At 41.7% G+C, this 23,547-nt stretch overlaps 3 protein-coding genes across 5 annotated transcripts in view; all 3 read left to right on the forward strand.

Annotated features, from left to right (window-relative positions):
• Window positions 1-5,453: 5,453 nt before the first annotated feature.
• Window positions 5,454-10,302, forward strand: matn1 (matrilin 1). 2 transcript variants are annotated; one of them, XM_032535612.1, is made up of 10 exons: window positions 5,454-5,730; window positions 6,891-7,075; window positions 7,173-7,337; window positions 7,437-7,659; window positions 8,649-8,771; window positions 8,876-9,048; window positions 9,140-9,371; window positions 9,469-9,621; window positions 9,737-9,817; window positions 9,940-10,302. In XM_032535612.1, the coding sequence occupies exons 1-10, from the start codon at window positions 5,643-5,645 to the stop codon at window positions 9,987-9,989; spliced, it is 1,473 nt and encodes a 490-aa protein (XP_032391503.1). In that variant the 5' UTR covers window positions 5,454-5,642; the 3' UTR covers window positions 9,990-10,302. The 2 variants fall into 2 exon arrangements, with proteins under 2 accessions (XP_032391503.1, XP_032391504.1); XM_032535613.1 differs by lacking the exon at window positions 8,649-8,771 and having other exon boundaries at window positions 5,455-5,730.
• Window positions 10,303-11,508: 1,206 nt separating this feature from the next.
• Window positions 11,509-18,649, forward strand: sesn2 (sestrin 2). 2 transcript variants are annotated; one of them, XM_032535610.1, is made up of 11 exons: window positions 11,509-12,192; window positions 13,575-13,640; window positions 14,206-14,394; window positions 15,361-15,543; window positions 16,130-16,348; window positions 16,545-16,680; window positions 16,771-16,886; window positions 17,052-17,135; window positions 17,510-17,616; window positions 17,706-17,850; window positions 18,070-18,649. In XM_032535610.1, exons 1-11 carry the CDS (start codon window positions 11,851-11,853, stop codon window positions 18,154-18,156), a joined length of 1,674 nt encoding a protein of 557 aa, XP_032391501.1. In that variant the 5' UTR covers window positions 11,509-11,850; the 3' UTR covers window positions 18,157-18,649. The 2 variants fall into 2 exon arrangements, with proteins under 2 accessions (XP_032391501.1, XP_032391502.1); XM_032535611.1 differs by lacking the exon at window positions 11,509-12,192 and adding an exon at window positions 12,586-12,726.
• A 690-nt stretch (window positions 18,650-19,339) lies between these two features.
• The window catches only part of yrk (Yes-related kinase), a 15,867-nt gene continuing 11,659 nt past the window's right edge, over window positions 19,340-23,547 (forward strand). Inside the window, 1 exon segment of the mRNA XM_032534914.1 lies at window positions 19,340-19,570. Coding sequence (XP_032390805.1) covers window positions 19,435-19,570 — 136 coding nt within the window. The 5' untranslated portion in view covers window positions 19,340-19,434.

Here is a 23,547-nt window from a genome sequence, read left to right on the forward strand (position 1 = left end):
TATTGGCCTATAGTTGCTCATTAGTGACGTGTCTAGATTGTTCTTTTTTTAAGAGTGGCTGGATTACTGCCGTTTTCATGGCCTGTGGAAAGATACCTGAGAGAAGAGGCGTGTTCACAATCTGTAGAAGATCAGAAGCCAAACAATTCGAAACATTTCTGAAAACACCCGTTGGTAGAATTTTAAAGCAACAGGAGGAGGATTTCAGATGTTGTACAATGTCCTCCAGGTTTTTATGGTTGATTGTATGAAATTCTGTCTTGGAACTAGTTTTGCTGGAACACTGTGACAACACATATCCTGTACTTGATATGGAGGCACTGACTCTCGAATCTTCTGAATTTTGTCTTCGAAGAAGGAGGCAAAGTCATTGCAGGCCTAGGTGGATAAAGTTCAGATGCTACTGGTACTGGAGGATTTGTTAACCTATCGACAGTAGCAAACAAAGCCTGTGAATTATTGTTTTTGGCGATAATGTCAGAGAAGAAGGACCTTCTTGCATTCCTGTATTTCCAGTGTGAAGAAAGGTTGCGTTGCAGGTTTCTCCATTTCTGAAAATGTGAAGCTCATGTATCAACTACAAGACTGTGTATGTATGTATCAAGACTCCAGACTGCTAAACCCTCAAGCCCAATTCCATTGTTTTCACTCAAATACAAATTCTAAAGCAACCATGACTAAAATCTTAAGGATTGCCACTTTAGCTACATTTTAAATCAGCCAACATAGTATTGCTGCGAGGACTGTTTTTATTAAGGCAATGTTGCTGCAGAACGGATGGAGAGGGGCGTGGGAGGTTAATCGCCAAGCGTCTCCACATCCCCATCAGTATATGCATGTATGTTCACAAATCTTAAAATTTTGGATTCAGTGTTAATTCCCAATACACAAATAAGCCTTGATACAAAGTTAGAAAAAGACAGAGAAAGAGACAGAAAAAAGAGTGCACATAAGTTGAGTAGCAAACAAAAAAATTTATTTAACAGAAACTGGCAACACTTTAAGGTTAGTTAAGTCTCCCTAATTAACATATAACAAATTGTTTATAATAAGACACTATAATATAGTTGTAACCAGATATAAGTGTTTTATGTTAATGTATTTGTCAAAAACTACAGCCATAAGAGGCTGGTGTATAAGCCGATGATGATTAACAATGTAGTAAAACACAGTTGTAATAATATAGAATCTATCTTCATAGGATAATTTATAGTTGTTGGCAATTACTGTACATTACTAAGCATGTACAAAATGTCTTTATAAACAATTTATGAAATTGTTTATAAACCTCTTATTAATGGTTTAAAGTAAAATGTTTCCCAGAATCATTTTGTCTGTATAAAAATGAAAGACAAATTGACCTCTCAGGAACACTCAGGTTGTGGCCTTCTGAAAAAAGGTGGGGGTGATGGACCAGTTACCGTGTGTGCTTATGATCAGTATGTTTTTGTTGTTGGGCATGATGGTGAGTGTGAGGAGTTCAGGATAATTAAGGCAGAAATAGATACTTTACTGAACCCAAAGTAAAATAATGTATAGATTATAATCACCTCCAAGGTTATATCCTTCTTATTAAGCTTTGATTGCTTAACCATATATGGTTTCCTTGTGGCCTGGTAGCAAATGTTCCAGGGCCTGGTAACAGTCCACAGCCCTAGGGTTAGGAACCTTTTGATTCTAATACGATATTTTGTTTATATGGCTTCAGATCTATCTTTAGGTCTAAAGAGGGCACTGCTTCTTTATTTTAAAACGACCGCATGCTGGGAGGTTTTTAACAGCATGTTGGTTTCTCAGACATGCTTCCATCTGGGAGTGTGTGTGACAGTCGCTAATCCGATGGAAGAGAAACAGGCCAGAGTTGTTTCTAGGGTAGAGGGATCCCAGACAATCACTGATACAGCCCATACCCTTAATCTGTGTTGCCATCTGCTGTGTTCTAACACTAACTGCACTTTCCGCACTGTTTATTCTTAGTATGCAAGTCAGTTACGAGGGCTTGTGGAAACCAAATCCCTATATGAAACTCTGCCTCTAAAAAGCCGAAGGCATTTTCTTGAGACTATAAAAGACATTTGGTACTATTGTGTCATTTTTGCTCTCAGTGGTAAAGGTAAAACACAATAGTTTCCTGTCTTAACTCTAGTTAATATTCCTGGTTCATTGTCCTGCTATATGTAAAATGAAGTTTAAAGTGAAGTTGGATGACGATGTGGGACTAAGAGATGGAACTGTTTAATGAGAGCGAGGAGGAGGTGGCAGGGACCAGAAGAGCCGTTAAAGGAGCGGGGAGACGGAGGAGTGAGGCAATGTGTTAGTCTGGGAACATAGGAGGAGAGCTGAGATGAGCTGTTGCTATGGGAGGAGAAGAGGATGATGGGTGGGCTCTGCCAGCAGGCGTGGGAGGGAGAAGAAGATGGGGATGAGGGAGGAGTGTGTTTGTAGCACGGGGGTTCTTGGATGAACAGAACTGTTGGTTATGTAACTGCTGTATTTGGGGTTTTAATGAACCTCTCTCTTGCTGCCCACTGGCCTCTGAGCTGTTGCTGTTGGCAGGAGAAGCACAGCATAAACACACACAGCATAAACACACACAGCATATACACACACAGCATATACACACACATAGACACACATGCATAAAAACTTCATTACTCAAACTCGCTTGCATAAAGAAACACACAACACATTCATTTCAGTTTTAAGCTGAAGTTTAGTTTTATTTGTGTACAGGTGAAGCCTTTGACTGTGTGTATCTGTGTCTTCTTGTGTCAGTATGCACAGTTTCAGCTTTCTTCACATGTGTGTGTCAATGAGCTTGCATGTGTGACTGAGGAGGGTTTCATGTAGGTTTAACTTTGTAATTAATTTTTCCAGGACTTCCCTGGTGTGAACAGAGAGTGCTTAGAGCACAGCCTGAGGGCGTTTGTGTGCGTGTGTGTGTGTGTGTGTGCGCGCGCATGGATGTTTGTGCATATGAGAGTGTGTGAGTACAGGTATGGGATGCTTCAGTCCAACCCAATTCCACCGTGTCAATATTTATTCAGTATTCTGAGATTTGAAGAAAGGGAACTTGTTTCAATATTTATGGATGTGGTCGAACACAAAATCCTTGCAGTCTTTCCAAACCCTGTGACTGTACACACACACACACACACACACACACACTGCTTTGATACCGTCAAGTAATGGAGTTTATTGATATTGGTGGATAGCGTTTATTGATATAACAGATTGAAAATAATAATGTTGGTTGTGGAACAAAGCTGAAACATGGTTTGGAGATCCTCCAGTGCTTTGGTCCTCTGGTTCGGATGACATTAGGGTATTGACTTTTAGTTTATTGAAAAAATACAACAAATAGACTTGTGTTGGGTTTGGAGGAACAGACAACACGAGTCAGAGTGGCTGTAGGAAAACAACAACTTACTGGATAAAATGAATAGATTTGCCTGTTCACACGCTGTGTAAACATGAAGACAAACAGTGGAAGGCCCAGATTTGACAGAGATAAAATATCTCACCTCACCATGTTGATAGAAAATATATTTACTGGGAGTTGTGTTATTTGAATGTGGCCTTGTATAAAAAATGCCTAATGGCATGTAGTGTAGCTGAGATGGAGGAATGTGTTTGTTTTAGACTTGTTTCCATTTACTCTACAGGTCTGGCAGTGCTATTGTGATGAATATTCTCAAAATTAAACTGCGGCGGTTTGGCTGTTGGCATTGAAAGTGGACTTACAGGAACATTTCTTTTTTCAGTAAAAAAGCAAATATGCTGTGTCTTTATATTAGATTTCTATGTTGCTACTAAAAAAGGATAAGGACAGGGAGAACAGGGTGGAACAGAAAATATCTGAGCTTTTGGTGGTGCAACTTGAATTGGTGCCGAGTTAGAAAACCTTTGGTGCTGCTGATATTAATTAACAACAATTTGGATAATCATTGAATCTGCAATCAAGATTATTTTATTATTGTTATTTTCTTGGGGGGGGTGTTACACAACATGTGTGTGTGTGTGTGTGTGTGTGTTTGTGAATCCACTTTGTTTGTGTGTTTGCACAAATATATGTACGTGTGTGTCTGTTGTCTTCTCTTATAAGCCAAAAAGCTCATTCCAAGAAATGACATGCTGTCCAGGAGTAACATCTCCAATCTTTCATCTCTAAACCACTGACACCATAACACACACACACACACACACACACACACACACACACACACACACACACACACACACACACACACACACACACACACACACACACACACACACACACACACATTTTAGAGCTTGTTATGTTCAGTAGGAAATCTGTCTGGCTACTTACTGTACAGGCTGAGCCCAAACTCCTCTCCTCCTCCCAGACTTCAGACTAACCCCCTCAATTGTGGCTTGTTCAGGTTGTGTGTGTGTGTGTGGAGGTGTGTGTTTGGAGAAGTTGGAAGGGGAGGTGCAGAGGAATGCAGGGTTCGGTCGGGTGGAGCGGGTGGAGCGGGATGTCGGAGGGAAAAGAGGGGTCTCTGTTTAGTGTGTATGTAGTCTACAGAGAGATTAAAGTTGTGTGTATGTGAGTATTGATGAAGGTGTGTTTTCCTACTGTGTTTACTCCGTTGGGGCCCGCCGCCGACCTGACAGTGGAGAAGGGAGTAATGGGAAATTGGCGGGAAAAAGAGTCAGGTTGAACGTTTTTTGATCTGGTTGCAATCAGGGAATCTTTACATTCTGTTTTTTATGTTTGTTGTGTGATCTGTTCTTAGTAAATTTGATCCTAAAATATATGTAAGTCAACGCTTAAAAAGTTACAAAAATGCAAAGTTGGACGGATAGGAAGATAGGTTGGAGAAAATAAACAAGTGATAGGAAAACACAAAACAGTTCAGTGTAATTCAGGACCTGAACTGAGCTGAACTTAAGAATCCAGAAATTGGCGTGTATACTTCAAGGTATACAAAAATACATGCCTATGCAAAAATGCACACACACGCCTCCCAACGTGCAGAGCAGCGGGAACACAGTGGGCTGTGTATGGTGGCTCTCCTTCGCTTCCGCACCATAAATGTGTGTTTGCTATACGAGGGAACACGGGGAGAAAAGAGGAATTCATGTTGGTGTTTATTTGAGCTTTGGCCAAATCCAACCTGGGGCAGCTGCATTGGCGCACTGTCTGCACCAGACCCCAGCCGCTCCTGTACCCCCAGTCTCACACACACACACACACACACACACACACACACACACACACACACACACACACACACACACACACACACACACACACGCACACGCACACATATATACCTGCCCATCCTAACCATATCAAGGTGTGTTTGTCTTTCCCTCACCACCATTTTAGGTCCTCCCAGAGCAGGTATTTCCCTTTTTTACCCACGCACACACACACTTTTACACACACTTACTGAAGCCATAGAGAGGGGGGGAATCTATGGGCTGAGTGTGTAAAGCACTTGCATTGATAACCTGCAGCTCAGAGTCACTCAGTCTCACTTTGTGGCCATCCCCCTCGCCTGGAACTCCCTTCGCCCTGCTCTGTCTCCTTTCTTGCTTCTCACTCTAGGACTTTCTGCGGACACCCTCAGACTCCCGCGTTTACTTGTCACCCCTTGGACGCTGTCACCATGACACCAACCTTGCCGTTGTTCCTGCTGCTGCTCAGCCTCATAGGGGCTCAGGCCAACTTGGACGTCCGCACAGCCGCTGCCATGGGTAAGAATGATGACCTTTACCCTTAAAGTTGATTCTAACTCCAGATCTCTAATGGTGTGATACCTGACAAGACACTGGTTTTCACTCCTTATGTTAATCATTAATATTCACAGGACCAAAACCTCAGAAATAGACATTACAACATGATTAAGCTAAGAAAATATTTGACTTTATACAAAGGTAACAGCATTTTAGATATAGAGTCTGAGTTTAGTCTTTCCATCTGTATAATGGTGTGATGTGTTGCATTGCTGTAGAGTTTTATAAATTCTCAGAGATACAGTGAAATTGGTCTGGATAATTGCAAAGTAATGAAATTCCACAGTTATATTATTTATATATTTTTCAGTTTCTTTGGGCATTTATTGATTTGGAGTGATAAGTCAGCCAGTCTTAAAGACAGTAGTGGTTATTGTGTTGTTGCTGGTGGGTGACTGTTTCAGGCTGTGGCAGTTGGTACGCTGTGCATATGTGTGAGATGAAGAAGGTGGTGGGAGGAAAAACGGAAGGGAGGGAGAGAGGTGAAGGGTGAGAAGGGAGATCAGTGATGTTAAACAAACACTAGACGTTTCAGTGATTAATTTAGCGACGCCTAAAATCCCTAGACCCTCACTTACAATCCAGCCCATCCTCCCTGATGCAAACAGCTTTATTACTATTATTACTACTACCAGACACTATCACAACACTATTTCTGTATTTCGCACACACACATAAGGTAGCCCCTTTGGGTGTTTGCAGCTACAGTTACAGCTGAACAGTTACTGCTTTTTCAGCAAAAATGTTGCATCAATATAATGAAAATCTTAACTCAAGATACACTTTTTCTGAGCTTTCAACCACATCTTACCCTCTTCTTGATTTTTTTCAGTTGTCATTCTAATACTAATTTATTAAAGGTCCCATGGCATGAAAATGTCACTTTATGAGTTTTTTTTAACATTAATATGCGCTCCCCTGGCCTGCCAATGTTCCCAAGTGGCAAGATATGGCGAAAGGTGTGAACCTAGACCATGCTCCCCCCGCCCCCTTTTCTTCCTTCATCAATTTAATTTCTTTATCAATCAACATGTGTGAATCAATTTGTGGATAAGCATTTGTTATGCAAACTATTAAGAAATTAATACATCATAATCTCCTTTCTGTCCTTTCATGTGTAGCGGCAGGTTTGTGCAAAACTCGTCCCACAGACATTGTGTTCATCATCGACAGCAGTCGGAGCGTTCGCCCTTCCGAGTTTGAGCAGGTCAAGGTCTTCCTGGCTAAGGTCATCGAGGGGCTGGATGTTGGACCCAACGCCACCCGTGTGGGAGTTGTCAACTACGCCAGCCGCGTCAAGAATGAGGTATGGTGCTCAGCTAGCCTAAACTAGTGCTGAGCAAAGTTTTCATTGATTGGTTAAACTATTTAACATCACTGACCTTGCTATCATGCAACTGTAGGTGTCTCTGAAGACATACCGCACCAAAGCCGGGCTAATTAAGGCTGTGACCAAGGTTGAGCCCCTGTCCACTGGAACAATGACTGGTCTGGCCATCCAGTTTGCCCTGAACGTGGCCTTCAGTGAGGGTGAGGGCGCTCGTGTCAAATCTCCTGATATCAGCAAGGTCAGACACACATTACCATGCATTTACACATGCAGATCAATATATTCCATCATTATGATCATAACGTTTTTTTCTAATTTTGCTCCTCGTTCATCGTAGGTTGCCATCATTGTGACAGACGGGCGTCCCCAGGATAACGTGAAAGATGTGGCTCAACGTGCAAGGGATGCCGGTATTGAGATTTTCGCCATCGGTGTGGGACGTGTGGACATGAGCACTCTGAAGCAGATGGCCAGTGATTCTCTGGATGACCACGTGGACTACGTGGAGAGCTACAGCGTCATCGAGAAGCTCACCAAGAAGTTCAAGGAGGCCTTCTGTGGTAAGATGGGAGGAGAAAGTGGGACAAGAAGAAGGAAAGATGAGGACTGTACTGTTTCAAATTAGAGAGACACATGCAGAAAACAGGGATTATAGTTGTGAGTGAAGGAAGTAGGCAAAGATGGTTGAAAAGAATTACTGTCAGGACGGGTCATCATCATCATTCACTCATCACTGTGGAGGGAGCTGTCTGCTGGCCTCCCTATACTGAGGGTAAGGTGTCAGGACTGTCATCTTTTCATTCCTATATGTTGTTCCCTCCTTTTGTCCTCAACACGACTACAGTATATGAATTTAACCGTTCAAACTCATAAACAACACTCCCTCTACACGAGGGCATTAGGGCAGGAACAACCTTAAAGGAAGTAAATTGGCTCCTGTTCTTCAGTCAACTCTCACATAACCGAGAGGCAAGACTCTCTCGGTAATTACCGATCCATTAGTGACAATCATTAAACTTCTAATTAGCGATGCCCTTTGGGTCTCTGCCTGCCACTTATTTTGCAGCAGCCACTCTGGCTGCAGATGTTTCGTCCAAGGGCAGAGTTGCATGATCGCAGTGTTGAATTGTTATTGGACGAGCCTGTGCCTCACATTTAGAAACAGATGAACGGATCTTGTGTATTTAAGGCTACTCCAATCTTTTCCACCTGTTTGTTTTTAAGGATCCACTGGATTTGTGCATCATCCACGCATATTCAGAACTGTTGCATGCAGGTCCCAGTGGATCCTTAAAAATTAATGCAAGATTTTCCCATTTTCAAACTGACATAGTTTTATTCTCTCCTCCTAACTCCAACCCCCCCCTCCCCACACACACACACACACACACCTGACCCCCGCCGCACCTCTGTGTGTGTGTGTGCCTCAACATATATTCTACTGTGTGTTCTGCACGCACACACACACACACACACACACACACACACACACACACACACACACACACACACACACACACACACACACACACACACACACACCACACAGTGTCGGACCTGTGTGCCACCGGGGATCATGACTGTGAGCAGGTATGCATCAGCTCCCCTGGATCATTCAAGTGTGCCTGCAAAGAAGGCTTTACCCTCATGGACAATGGTCGCAGCTGCAGTGGTGAGTGTGTGTGTGTGTTTTTGTGTGTGTATGAAAGTATTTGTCCAAGCGCGACCACTGTGCTACCAGAGTAACATGCCCCGTTGTGTGTCTGACGTTACCAGCTTGCAGCAACTCTGCGACAGATGTGGTGTTCCTGATCGATGGCTCTAAGAGCGTGCGTCCTGAAAACTTCGAGCTGGTCAAGAAGTGGATCAACCAGATTGTCGACAAACTGGATGTTTCTGAGAGCAAGGCTCACGTTGGACTGGTTCAGTACTCCAGCTCAGTCAGACAGGCACGTGTCTATGTTTGGCATTTTAGTGTCACCTCATTATCGACCTCCTTCTTTACTGTGTCAACATCATGTTTTTGTCTCCCTCATGCAGGAGTTCCCCCTGGGCCGCTTCAACAACAAAAAAGACCTGAAGGACGCTGTGAAGAAGATGGCCTACATGGAGAGGGGAACCATGACAGGCCAGGCTCTCCACTATCTGACAGACAACAGCTTCAGCGCCGGTCAGGGTGCCCGGCCTGGAGTAGCCAAGGTGGGCATTGTCTTCACCGATGGACGCAGCCAGGACTACATCGGAGATGCCGCCAAGAAGGCCAAGGATCATGGTGAGAGATTACTTCTTAATGCATGGGTGTAGTATAAGCATACAAAGCCTACTTTTACCAGTCATATGAAGGAAACCTGTGTATGTTTATGTTACAGGTTTCAAGATGTATGCTGTTGGAGTGGGCAACGCAGTGGAGGATGAGCTGAAAGAAATTGCCTCTGAGCCCACCGGAGAGCACTACTTTTACACTGCTGACTTCAAGGCTATGACCCAGATCGCCAAGAAGCTGCAGATTAACATCTGTCAAGGTCACACATCATGATCATACATACATTATATTATACAGATTATACAAACATGAATACGTATTTTACTACACATATTGGTACAATAACTCAAAACTTGTGCTTTCTGTTCCCACAGAGGAGGACCCCTGCGAATGTGACTCACTTGTAAAGTTCCAAAAGAAAGTAGAAGAGGCCCTACAGGCACTAACAAAAAAATATATCCTTTACAACGGATGAAACAGTGTGAAAATACGATGTGGGGAAAGAGAGCTTTAAGGTTGTTATCATATTTTCTGTTTTGTTTTTCTCCATAATTGCTGTCCTTAACAAAAATCTTACTAGACAGTATGTCGAAGAGGATCGCCTTGCTGGAGAACAAGATTGTCTGAGGACTCACATCCCACTCTTTCATATACATCCGCACACACCTACGTACACACACAAACACATTTTACTTCCTGTAAAATACTAAGGAGGAACCTGTGCGTGAACCCTGACCTCTGCTTGTATTTTGAGCTCTGCCCAGCCACTTCTGCCCCCTCCTTTCTCGGTCTTACCTCTATCACCTGTGGGTCTCCTGGGACACGAAGTGCCGGTTGCCATGGGGACCATGCCTTTGGGTGTGCTCTGAAGGTCATCTTCTATAGACAGCCTGTGTCTTTGTTAATAAAAGTCTTCCCTCATAGGGAAACGGTGACAGTACACGGAAGGGGTTTCCTTTGTTGCTGCAACAATGTTGAATTTTCCCAAATCCCACAGTCTGTGTCTCTGAACGCAGCAGCACATCACCCTCACTTGTTTGTCTGTTTCCATTTGTATTGTTTCTATCTCTTCTCTCATATCTTCAGGCTTCAACTTTCTTCTCTTGGCCCCACACCTATCATATATTATATATGGTAAAAATATATACAGGTGAATTAATATAAGATAGATGTCTGGTAATAGGGGTACACCATTGATGTTTTTTATTTTCCTAAATAAAGGTGATTCAGGAAGTAAATATTATAAATTGTGAAACTATTGTATGCACACACAGACACAAATTAATTCTCACTTTTACACAGTTTTAGTTAATTAAATATAAATAACATAACAATTTAACAGAATATTCCAACGGCTCCAAAATGTGGGCTCCAAGGACCACAAGGGCTTAACAGGTATTTCCAGTAAAATGGTGAACTCAAAGATCTCCACAACGGCAGTCCTTTACACTGAAAACTTGAATGTAATTCTGCACAGGGTCTTAGAAGTAGTAACATTCATCCTAGATGGCAGTGATCAGATCTATACAAAGTAGGATCCACACTCTAGTGTAGTCATTTTTGATGTTCCTTGTCAATAAAAGGTATACTCCTGCATTGGAGTGCAGCCACGGAAGTAGGTCTAATGTAAACAGTTCATTTGCCAATTTAAGACATTGTCTTAGGCTTTGGAAATAATGGGCGTTTTTCATTAGTGTTGACATCTTATATACTACATAAGAATTGATCAATTAAAAGATTAATGGGTAAACTACCTTGGCAACAGTAAACTGGTGGTAGTAGTTATAGTCATGTAAACTAGCAGTTTTTTGAAAACCGCAAACCGGTTTTTGTGCATGTTTTCTATTTTTTCATTATTGTATTTATTATTTAACAATTTAAACATTTATTAACATTTAACTCAAGCATTTAAATGCAGAAAGCCACATTTCACAAAAAAGCTAAATAAGAACAGTTAAATTCCGCAACAAATTATAGAAGTGTATGCCAGAAACCCGCACACTCCTCCAATACATAAATAATTAAAACGTTAGTTGAATGGTGAAGAAATAGAAACATTTAAATTTTTAAGTAACGCAGTAGTGCAACATAATTAAGTGTTAATGCACCCAGGAGTGCAGTGAAAAATGTCAGTCTCGTCACAATGACGTTGCATAAGAGAGGAAAAAAACCTCCGGAACTCAAGAGAGCTGAACGAACTAGCTTAGCGAGCCAACGTTAACTGGTAGACCGTTTTTACGGTCAGGCAGCCGGGTATGGATGAGAGAGCTTTGAAGGTGGTCCGTCTGCGTTAATGATTGGTGGAACACAAGCAACTGACACCTCCTGTATCCGGCACCATTTATGAAAGCCGACGTTTGCATCAAGCGGACATTTAAGGTTAGCGTTAGGCCAATACTTAAGCTAACAGCAGCTAGTGGGAACGTTAGGTAGCTCAACCCCGGTACTCCAGGAGTCACTCCGATGTGCTTCGGGACCAATACAAGACATGGCCAGTAATTCTGTGGCAGGCTATACCTGCCATGCTAACGGAGAAAGCACACTAGGACGAGGGTCCAGTTCTGGCCGCTCATGTCGCCACCGGTCCGAGTCCGAGTCCGATGTTGGCCAGACAGACAAGAGCTTAGCACGGCTGTGCAGCAGGGACGAAGAGGAGCGAGCAGCGGCTCTGGAGGAGCTCAGCCGAGGAGTTCTGGTGTGTTTAGAACTGGACCGACCCGGTTCGGCACAGCTGAGTAAACAAACACTCCTACATCTGCTTCGGCTGTCCCGGTCGTGTCCACTGCAGGAGGTTCGGGTGAGAGCAACCGAGCTGCTGCGAACCGCAAAGGTAATGTGTCCGTATTGAGTTTTCTGATTCAAATGGCTGAAGACCAGAGGGAGACGCAATAATTAAACCGCATTTCCCAGCCACAAATAATAATACAACTTTATTTATATTGCAGACACAGGTCCACATAACACAGCATGCCTAAATATTGCTTAATTTCTTCTTATCATTAATGCCAAGATTATGTGAATAATTGATTAATACTCGTATGATAACTTCGAAGCTGGTCAGTCACAGTTATCAGCTGAGTACCACTTTCTACCAGATCGCTGGATATTTCATCAGACGTTGAACTGTAGGAGGTGACGCAAGACTGCTGCTGCGTGACTGTGCACAAACAACAAGCAAGGCCGGACACGCCCCCTCCCGGTGCCCTGAAAAACACATCAGACACACCCCCAAGACTTTTCACAGCCCACTAGATTCTAGAAATAAGTACTGCGTTTGACTTATTTTCAGTTCATGTGTCTTCTCTGTTGGAAGTAACAAGCGTAGACTTGCGGTATTCTGCTGCGGGGTCTTCCAAGGATGTCTGTGAGTTTAACACATGGTTTCCTTACAGATTTTATGAAGTGCCTGCGAGTTATGAAACGGTTTCTCCGATTACAGTAGAGCTATAGTCAATTCGTCTAGTCAAGATTGAAGGTTGAAACTGTATGCCGATTTTCTCATTTATCTTTAAATGATCTTTATTGAATGTATGACATCCGTATTAATATTCTGATTCTATATTTATGTTCTTGTCTGTTGCAGTACTTTGCTATGTTGTTTTTAATAGGTTTATGGATGCACCAATCACCGAGGCACCAAGTGTTAGTTGGCAATTATTACTGATCCGATTCTGAAGTGCCTTAAAAGGAAACATGTACTGTTGATTCATTAACAAGCTAACCTTTTAGTTGTTTGCACAAAACTCTTTTCAAAACTCTTAAAAAAAAAAAGAAAAGAAAAGAACTTTGATATGACATAATGTATACAATTTTAGACATTTCAATGTAAAGCTCAAACAATAAGTCCATCGATCAACAGAAAAATAATCAGGAACTATTTTGATTGATTTGTTTGTTGTTGTTTAAGCAAAAATGCCAAACACTCGGTAAGTCCAGTTTATCAGTTGTGAGATTTTGCTGCTTTTCTTTGTCTAATGTGATGGTTAACTCCATACATTTACCTTTTGGACTATTGATCAGACCAATCAAGCATTTTGATAACATTATCCTAAGCTTGGGGAAATTGTGACAAGCATTTTTCACTATTTTTTTTTAACATTAAGACAACAGTTCAAGTGATTAGTCAAGAAGATAATTGTCAGATTATTCACAAATTAAGTTAGTAGTCATTCCACTGTGTAATTAACTAACCCTCGATGTCTTCCTTCTTAGGAACAAGGAGTTGAAGTACCTCGGGCTGTGGCCTCAGGTCCAAGCTCCTTTATTCCTGCAAAAGAGGTGTGTTTAGCTTGTTTTTAAATGTACATATATTTGCTCCATTAATGAAGATATCATCTGTTATATTTTTTCCCCAAATGAAAACAATTGTTTAAATTGTCTTCCAGATTTATGTTTGTAATTTTTATTTTTTTTTGAAGTGTGGAATCCAAAAATAAATCCCATGAGTCATGGGGCAGTGTATCACCAGTATTGTTTTTATTTTTTTATTATTTATTGTTAAAACTATTCATATTAGGGATGTTGTTTCACTAGTGGATTTCAGTGTGGCTCACAGCTGGCCTCCAAAGATTTTTCTGGGCTTGTTGCAGGCTGGTATCTTGATCAATGGTCAAACCAGTGCAAGTATAAGCAGTGTAGCTATCTGTTCTGCCACAATACTGAAATGCCTGTTGCATCATGTCATAGAGAGAAGCAACTGCCAATACATGTTGCATAAGCTAATGACTAAAGATGCTTTCAAATCTAACTCACTGTTTTCTAGGCAGCTTATTTCCATCTGTAAGAGAAACATTTTACAGTTGTCAATTTTGAACATGTATTTTGTCTTGCTTTTTCTCTGGAGATACTGAAACAAGGGCTGGACCAGGACATCCTTATCGAGTCTTTTCTTTCATTGGGTCGCGTGGACCACATCACCATGGTAATGGCGTTGCACCCTGCCTACCTCAGCTGCTTCCTGAGGACCCAGCATGCTTTGTTAGAGATGGACGGCCCCTTGCCCCGTCCCTGGAGACATTACATTGCTGTTATGGTAAGAAAACCACAATATGATTGTTACTAGTGACACCTATCAGAGCTCTCAGATCAATGGCAGTAGGAGCCTCATGTACACTCCTGATTGAAAAATATTAGCTTTTATCTTAAAGAGACACAATAAAAAAGCGCCTCAAATCAATATCCAAAAAATGCTGTAAACTGTTTTGCAGACAACGAATATAAAATTGAGTCCGCATTTTCCAAAGGTTCCATTTGAGGAATGCAAGCTTGAGTAGTTCAGGTTGTTTGATGACTCAAGTTCTTGGTTCTCCCTGTAATACCAACATGCATGACTGAAGTACACTACAGCAGAATATAATAAATGGTAATTAATCAAATTTGTAGGAGCAACACATTTGAATTAATGAAAATACAGAGGTTGGCAAAATCTCTGATATTAATAGATAGTCTATTTTCTAAGTGCATGAATGGAGGAAATTTGGCCATAGCATGTCTTCCTAAATTTAACCACACAATATGCTCCCAATAAGATTGTAGTCCTTTTATAACTACTATAGCTGGATAGCTTGTAAAGAATTGCAACTTAGCTTGGTAAGTCAACAAAACGAACCGGTAGAGTCCCGAATGAGATTCTGGTACTTTAAATTGCTCTCTTTGCTGTTTACAAGGTTGATCTACACTCAACCATAATAGGGTGATATTAATAATTATTGTTAAAACAAAGTAATATTAGTGCACATTCAAATTGTCCTTTTAATATAAACAAATTATAATCGTTGTTGGTTAGATTTCCCCAATAGAGTGTGAAGAGCTAAATGCTGCAAAAAGTGACACTTTAGGTTAAATCAGAACGTTAAAAAGTGATTTAGTTTCTGATCTAATTCAAAAGCCTACGATAAGTGTTTAAGTGGTGGCAATTCTGTGTTTTTCTTGTGTTTATTTGCATCTATACGCTATTGTTTTTAATGGACGGGATGCCATGTTTGATAATGTTCCACAGGCTGCAGCTCGACACCATTGCTCATACCAGGTGCAGCAGCACAGCGCAGGCTTTCTAGAGGCTGGAGGGGAGGAGAGCTGGCTGAGCGGCCTCGAGCACGCTCCCACCAAGCTCCGCAGCCTCCAAACACTCAACAAGCTGCTGGCACACAGACCCTGGCTCATCACACAGCAGCACATACAGGTCAGACACACACACACACACAAAAACACTCACTTACTCACTCACTGTCTCTTTATTTTGCCCTGAGTCTTTTATCATAGATTAGTAATATGATTTAATACAGTGTGTGTGTGTGTGTGTGTGTGTGTGTGTGTGTGTGTGTGTGTGTGTGTGTGTGTGTGTGTGTGTGTGTTGTGGGTGTGTGTGTGTGGTGGTGTGGGTGTTGTGTGGTGTGTTGTGTGTGTGTGGTGTGTTTGTGTGTTTGTGTGTGTGTGTGTGTGTGTGTGTGTGTGTGTGTGTGTGTGTGTGTGTGTGTGCACACTTATATTAATCCATTAATAAATATAACTTTTGTGGTGCTATTTGAGGCCCTCCTTTGTGTTTTGTCTTATTGAATTGCACCATATTGTCAGTTGTTCATTTAGTTTTATCTGTCGCAACTTAACAACAGTAAGAGTCAGTGAGGCTGTGTAATGTAATGAAGGTCACAGCGGTGCTCAGCTAAATGCTAACATCAGCATGACAATGGTGGTGTTTAACAGGTATAATGTTTATAATGTTCACTAACTTAGTTTATTTACCCAACACCTGCCCCTCTGCCCTGCAGGAGCTGGTGTGTCCCGGAGCAGAGCCTCGCTGGTCATTCGCTGAACTCATCCATGCTGTGGTGCTGATGGCTCATGCTCACTCACTCTGTTCTTTTGTGTGGGGCTGCAGCTTAAACCCTGAACCCGACCACATTGGAGGTTACACTTTCCAACTCCCATCACCCAGTCACCTTCCACGTTGCCCTCATAGCCCTGCTCATGAGGACGGCAGGCAAGAGGTAAGTCAAGCAGGAATCTTCCCCCTCAGGTCTGACAGGTCTAAACTTCAAAATGTCAACAAGAAAAGTACAAAATAGTATTTGATACTTTTCCATCTTTGTTTCACCAGTCAAACCAGTTAAGTAGAAGACAAGGCATACTTCCTTTTATTGATTTACTGTTTAAAAAAGCTTGACTGTCTTTTTATCTTCTCAGTTAGTTGACGGGGTGATGGAGGTGGAGGTGTTGATGCAGAAGATGGTGGAGCTGCAGCAGCAGCAGGAGGAGGAGTGCACACAAGAGGAAATGGTTACTCGCTTTGAGAGGGAGAGGAGCGAGAGCATTCCAACCGGTACAAACATAACCTTGTTTATCCCATGCATGTTGTTTACTTGGTTGACTTTTGCTTACTTACTATTTCCTCTTTGTCGTGTTTGGCTAGCGGTGGTGCGGGGAGCACCACCCGACCTGGTGCTGCGTCTGGTGGAAGAGCCAGAGTTCAGATATGAGGACTTTGCCCCCAAAGGAGAGCAGTCACCACCCACCATGAGAGCCCAGGTAGTTTGGAGCCTTTCTGGTTGTTTAAGTTGGTTATATTTTTGCAGATTAGAACACATTCCCAAGTTAATTATTTATACTTCTAACAGTATAAAGGGCCTGTTAACTGCTTGTGCTAAGTTGCATGGACCTGGGTTTGTTGATGTTGGTGTCCGATGTGTGCAGGACTATTCATGGGAGGACCATGGCTTCTCTCTGGTCAACAGACTACTGCCTGACATGGGCCAACTCCTGGATGAAAAATTTCAGGTGCCCTCACCTTTAACCTTGTAGAAGTACACTAACAAACACCAATCAGCTGATTAAGTGCACATAACTGCTGTGCGGAGAACAGGATTGCAACATAAGGATTGTTTCTCTAATGTTTGGGTTGTTTTTAACAATGAGTGAAATACTGGACAGTTTTTATATTCAACCATATGAGAGAAAAAAAATGGCTCTTATTGCTTTGTATTGAGGGGTCACAAGCAAAAAAATGCAAAAGGTTGGGATGGAAGGACTGTCATTGTAGATGCATAGTTGTCTACACACTACACAACCCAGCAAAGGGATCAGCAGGGCACACTGGGAAATAAATATGACCAAAGATTGATCATATTATGGGATGAACTGTATTTTTGCAGGTCGTAAGCAACTTGACGTACAACAGGATGGCCATGCATGAAGGTGTGGACACTCACACTCTGAGAAAAGCTCTGTGGAACTACATCCACTGTCTGTACGGGATACGGTCAGTGACACCCACAATGCACAACAACATTTTAAGGTTGGGTTTTGTCTCTGCTGTATAACTAACTTCTTATCATTGTACCTGTGCAGCTACGATGATTACGACTACGGCAGTGTGAATGTGCTGTTAGAGCGCTCTTTGAAGGTGTTTGTTAAAACTATGGCATGTCACCCCGAGCAGACCACAGCACGTATCTACCACGCCTTCTGGAGACACTTCAGACACTCAGAAAAGGTACGAATGAGTTCAAACACGCACCTGACCCAGCCTCTTCAGCCACAAAGAATGAATCGTTTGACATTTCAACATGTCGTCTTTTTTGGTCCCTTCTCAACAAAGAATGAATATTTGACATTTCAGCGTGTCCTCTCTTTTTTTCATTCAGGATTTGAAAGTGTGTCACCTAGTATCCTGAAGATAATAACATGCTTTTTTCCTCTTTTTTTGTTGCAGGTTCATGCAAACCTAATAGTGATGGAAGCCCGGCTACAAGCAGCCCTTCTTTATACCTTACGAGCCATCACACACTACATGAGATGACACACTCTCTCACACACGTTTTTTTGCAGATGCGATGCCAGCTGTGACCACACACACACACACACACAAACACACACACACACACACACACACACACACACACACACACTACAGTGAATGTTTCTATATGCATATCTTATGTTTCAGTGTTAATGTTTTGATGCTGCTTTGCAACTGGGATGTCTAATATTTAAAGTTGACTTATTTTGCACTGAAGTTTATCAGGTTTCTGTCACACACCGACATATCTACATGCTACATGCCAGGAATGGAATTGGGTCTGGTATAACAAAATCATCATCATCATGTGATTAGTGTTTATTTTACATTTCTGTTAAGGCTAACTACCTGTCACCCACAGACAACTGCTGTTCACCACATCATGACTACTCAGGCCTCAGGCTCTGACTGCAGCACACAGAGGCTGAGATCTTTAAAAAAAATAACTTGTATTTTTGTATACAATTAAAACGTTACTTTATCAAAATTAAAACAGTGTGGTGTATGGACTTCATTTTCTAACTAAAACAATGCGAAAAACCTAACTAAAATGTATTGTTATGCAAGTAAAATTACATTTCTTGTGTTTTATAATCAAGAATCTCAAACAGGAGTTCTATTGACACGCCACAAGATGGAGACAAAGACTTGAAGAAATGTGAAAAGTCACTACAGTTCACTTTGCGAAGTCACTCTTCGAGATGAGTTGCAATAGTGTGCCAAATAGCCAATCCTCTTACTTCACTTGCAGCTGAATGTGCATGAACCGATATCAGCCGGAGAAACAAAAGTGACATGCCAGTAAAGAGGTCTAAAACGTCACGCTATTGTTTTTGAACGCGGATATCGCACATTTCATTCAGCCTTCCTGGAGTTCACACCAGAGAGTGCATGTGTTGCATCTCACCCTGCATCTCAGTCAGGCATCACTGAAAACACCCAGACTGCATTAGCACCAGTCACTGACGGGTTTCTGGGTGTATAAGGGCTACAAACTGGGCGTAAAATACAAACTTGTTTAGAGTGCATTTACAGCGAGAACATCCAGTGTCATAATTTGAGGCAATGTATCCTTATATTTTACAGGAGAGCAATTCTCCATAAATAGGTTGAAAGAGCTATATGCGCATTTCTTAAATTCAAGATAAGAATCATAACATTATTTCTATTAAAGTTTAATCCCAATAGGTCTTTTGTCAACGGTCCACTGCACGCGCGCGTGCCTCTGGGGTGGACTTCATTGCGCGCCTGCAGTACTTTCCCAAAGTCTTCCGGAGTATGCGCGCGCTCACTTCTCACTTGCACAGCGCGATAGCTGTCGACTTTTCACCGTGCGCTCGAGAGTCACCGGACACCGTTGTCACTTACCTCGGGACGCCAGGATATCCCGGGATAACAACGTATTTTGTGTCAGGTATGTCTGATGTTTATCATACATATATAGGCTGATCAAGAACGTAATGTACGTTAGTTATAGTATAAGTAACGAATGAGTGGTTTGTTTTGGAAGAACTGCCTATTTATCAGCAAACTGTGGGAACCCCACGTAAAAGATAATAGGCCTATATGGATAGGTAGTTTCTCCACATTGTGTATGAAATTGATTTTACGCTTAATTTTGTTTTGTTCTGTATGAGTGGATGACATTGCCTTGTTCACATCTATGTGGAAGAGTAGACCGTAAAGGTAACCGAGGTAACTTAAGTAAAGAGACTATACCAAACAAACCTAGATGAGTATTTTCAACAGCCCGCCACCTCAGGGCCCTCTGTACCTTTTTAAAATAGAATAGTCAGAACTCGACTGACTGTTTTCAGTGTTTCTGAAAAAAACTGGGTAACTTTACCGTTAGAGAAAAGGAAGTTTTGGGTTGTTTGCCTGTGAGAAGTTAAGGATAAGAAGTTAAAAGTTAAAGTAAAGTGTGGCTACCAGCACTTCCACTCTTTCTGCTGGAAGGATACCACAGAGAGTGCTTTTTAGAAACCAAACAGCCTACATTGCAATATTGAATGAGTGGAATTACCAGAGTTTAGTCACAAGTTCTTTAAAGGCGTTTCTCTTCCTATCAAAAACCTATTAGCAAGGGTAATCCGTTATGAGGCTGTAGTAATGGAGCATTTTGTGTTAAATGGAAAATGTCAAAGGGTCAAACAATAACTTATATGATATGGATTTGTGGCTGACTGGATCATCAAGTGTACTGCACATTTGTCAAACTTTTGATAGATCAATTCTGAAAGTAATTTAGGCTGAAGGCCTTATCAGACTATGTTAAATAACCTTCAGAGGCAGAATATTCCTTTAGTAAATGTGGCTGTGATTTATTTGGCAATGTGCCTTCAGGAAACCACCTTGAGGAAAAAGCAGGGCTGGATGTTTCCTTAACATGTCCAGCTATCTGAGTTGTTTCGGTGGCTTTGTCGTGGTAAGATTGTAGGGGTTTACTTGTTCATCATGCTGCAGGGAGTTTGCATAATCCCACCACCTTCATTAAAGTAATCAACTTGAATCCTTGTTTCGCTACTGATTTTAAGGCCGCTTGTGTGTCTGTGTGAAGGAGTTGTTGTGGAATTCTGAGGGTCGGATGGTGAAAAATGCGATTAGGCTGTCCAAGGCCGGACTTCATCACTTCCTGTTTCTTTACGAGGTCAGTTCCTGTCTTTAGCCTCGGGCCCAGGCAGGAAGGAAGGGGGCATGAATACGTTTTTTTAGTTGGGGAGGGGGCAGGTTTAAGAAATGGACATCAACATTGTAACATAGCTTTCCCAACAAGCAACTGAGGACTGGGACAATTGTGTCCAAATGTCCAAAATGAGCCCTGATGTTGGACACCCCTGGATGGAGGGAGTCAGCTAAATCTGTCATTTCGAACAAGGGCTTTGCTGTTGTTGGCCACTGGTGCAAACTGAGGAAGACTCAAACTTATTCTTGTTGCACCCGTAGGAGCAGGCCCTGAGCCCCTAATGCTTAAAAGCAGGATTAGACGTTAATTCACGTGATTCCTTCCAACAAGCCACCTCAGTCCTCTGTATCTGGAGGTTATGATGACATCATGTGGAAACAGGACATCCCAGTGACCAAGACACCTTACTGTTCCATTGCACCCACCCCCCCTCTAGTTTCTCTCCCACCCTTTTCTGAGTGTGTGTATGTACTCTATGAGTGTGTGTTATGTGTGTGAGGGTTCGGTGACAGCTTGCTTCCCATTGTCCTATCATTCCTGCTCCACTCACCCTCTGCATCCTGTGGGGCTTCCTGCTTGTGAGGGAGAGACTCAGAGAGAGAAACTAACAAAGGTAAGAAAAGAGGATTGGAGAAAGTCTAGAAAGAACTGGTGTAAAATTTTAGAAACTCCAATAGATCTGAACAGTTGTGTGTTTGTGTGTGTATGTGTGTGTTTGTGTGTGTTTCTCTGTGTTCCCGCAGTGAATTTCCTGCTGGGAGTAACTTATCTGCAGTCCACTGTGCAGGAAAGGGTGTGTCATTTGGATTTGGATGTTTGCGAGTGTGACGATGGAGGGTGATGTTATTGTGACACAATGCGTGCTAATGCTTCGTAGGTCGGAATTTATGGGCTTTATTATACTGTTATAGACTATACAAATATGCTGTTCTGCAGAAAGAAACTAAGTATAATTTTGAGGTACTATTCTACTGCACATTTCAGAGGTAGACATTCCACTTGTTTTATTCCATAAATATAGGTGTTTCTTGCTTTTCAAATTATTATTGGACATACAAACATTATGTAACACTGCAGGGGCCATTTTACATATTGAATGCTTTTATTTAGGGCACTTTGCTATTAATAGATGTTTACATTTTTGAATGCAGGACTTTTGTAACGGAGTGTAGTACTGCTACTTGTACTTGAGTAATTGATCAGCATACGTTTTTCATTACTGCTGTTCTGTACATTTTTAACAAGTACAGTAAACGTTTTGGGTAGAAAGTATTTCAAGTAAAGTCTGTGAGATAAGAAATTCAGTTCATCTCCATTGTATTGGTTGGAGGCGGATATTTCAAAACCTGGGTAAAAAAGCTATTATATCATATTATATGCATATCTTTATACCATTAGGGGTAGGTGAGGCAATTATTTTTTGTAACAACCCTTGAAAAACTATAAATGACTTGAAACACTGCTGCTTATTATCTAAAGATGGTTATTACTCTGTGCTGTAAAAGAACCTGTTGTTGCAGACAGACTCATCACTAACCAATACCACACTTCTCCCCCACCAGAAGAAGCTGCTTCTGTATTCTAATTATTTCTTCTTGCTAACTGCTATAAAAATCTGCTGTGACATTAAGCAACTTGTCAAAGAAGCAAGGTGAATTTTGAAACAGCTAACAGGTATAACATACTGGTATATCTGTGGAATGACTATGATTGAAAAGTAGTTTTTTTGTAGTATATTTGTGGCAAGCATTAATGACAGTTGTATCATGGAGAAATAATGACTGCCATTTTATTGTTACACCATATGTAAGTTTCGCAACTGGTAGCAGAAGTCTAAACATATTTTAGATAAGGTGACAAGCATTGTAGTCACTTTTTTTTTTTAAATGTATCACTCCAGCTTTCATGACCTTCCAGTCACAGATAAATTTCCAGAAATTGAACATGGTGTGTGTTTGCCTTGCATCCTGCATCTTATTTGCTTAACTTGGTTTTAACAGTAAAAGAGGAACTCAGGCTGGTCTCAAATTACTCCGATGCAACTGACAGTACTTATGCACACTTTTGTCTTGTACCAAAGACCTAGTGTCAAAAGTAGCAACAAGTTGTGCAGTTTGCCAATTTGAATGCACAACCCAGCGTGCCACCCATCACCACCAAACACCCACACACACACTTTGCTCTAGTACCTTTAAAGTTTGTGGCTGGTTGTAAGAGACATCCAAATAGTTACGATAAAGCACAGACAAACATGAGGAAATACACACACAAATGTTGGTTTGTGTTTAATTCTGCACAATTGCGTACTTTGGCTCGTCGTAAATGCTGGATTGGTGGAGTCTTTGAATCATTGGGCTGTGTACTGCGCTGCATGTGTGACTTTAGTGTTGATTCCTATATGTAAAAACTAAACTCGCAGGTGCTATTTACGAATCATCACAGCTTCTGTGTGCAGAGAGGAAGACAGATATTTGATCAACAGGAACTCAACGGAGAACAATGATTGTATGGGTGTCCTCTCTCTCTCTGTGTGTGTGTGTGTGTGTGTGTGTGTAAGAGAGACTACTATATGTTATTGTGCTGAGCCTGTCTGGTCATCTGCCAATCTTGGAAAAGCAGAGAAGAAGATGAAAGAAAGGGCAGAGGTGAGATAAAGATCATAGTCAGGAGGCCTCTTCTACACCCTCTGTCCCTTCTCCTTTTTAATG

This window comes from Etheostoma spectabile, chromosome 14 (genome assembly GCF_008692095.1).
Source record: "Etheostoma spectabile isolate EspeVRDwgs_2016 chromosome 14, UIUC_Espe_1.0, whole genome shotgun sequence".
Lineage (NCBI taxonomy): Eukaryota > Metazoa > Chordata > Actinopteri > Perciformes > Percidae > Etheostoma > Etheostoma spectabile.

What these genes read in the sequence shown, in the direction of transcription:
- matn1 (XM_032535612.1), top strand. Translation starts at nt 5,643, where the DNA reads ATGACACCAACCTTGCCGTTGTTCCTGCTGCTGCTCAGCCTCATAGGG. An exon ending in GTTCAAGGAGGCCTTCTGTG is followed by an intron (nt 7,660 to 8,648) that starts GTAAGATGGGAG and finishes CACACCACACAG; the next exon opens with TGTCGGACCTGTGTGCCACC. An exon ending in GCAGATTAACATCTGTCAAG is followed by an intron (nt 9,622 to 9,736) that starts GTCACACATCAT and finishes CTGTTCCCACAG; the next exon opens with AGGAGGACCCCTGCGAATGT.
- sesn2 (XM_032535610.1), top strand. Translation starts at nt 11,851, where the DNA reads ATGGCCAGTAATTCTGTGGCAGGCTATACCTGCCATGCTAACGGAGAA. An exon ending in ATGAGGACGGCAGGCAAGAG is followed by an intron (nt 16,349 to 16,544) that starts GTAAGTCAAGCA and finishes TTATCTTCTCAG; the next exon opens with TTAGTTGACGGGGTGATGGA. An exon ending in TCCTGGATGAAAAATTTCAG is followed by an intron (nt 17,136 to 17,509) that starts GTGCCCTCACCT and finishes GTATTTTTGCAG; the next exon opens with GTCGTAAGCAACTTGACGTA.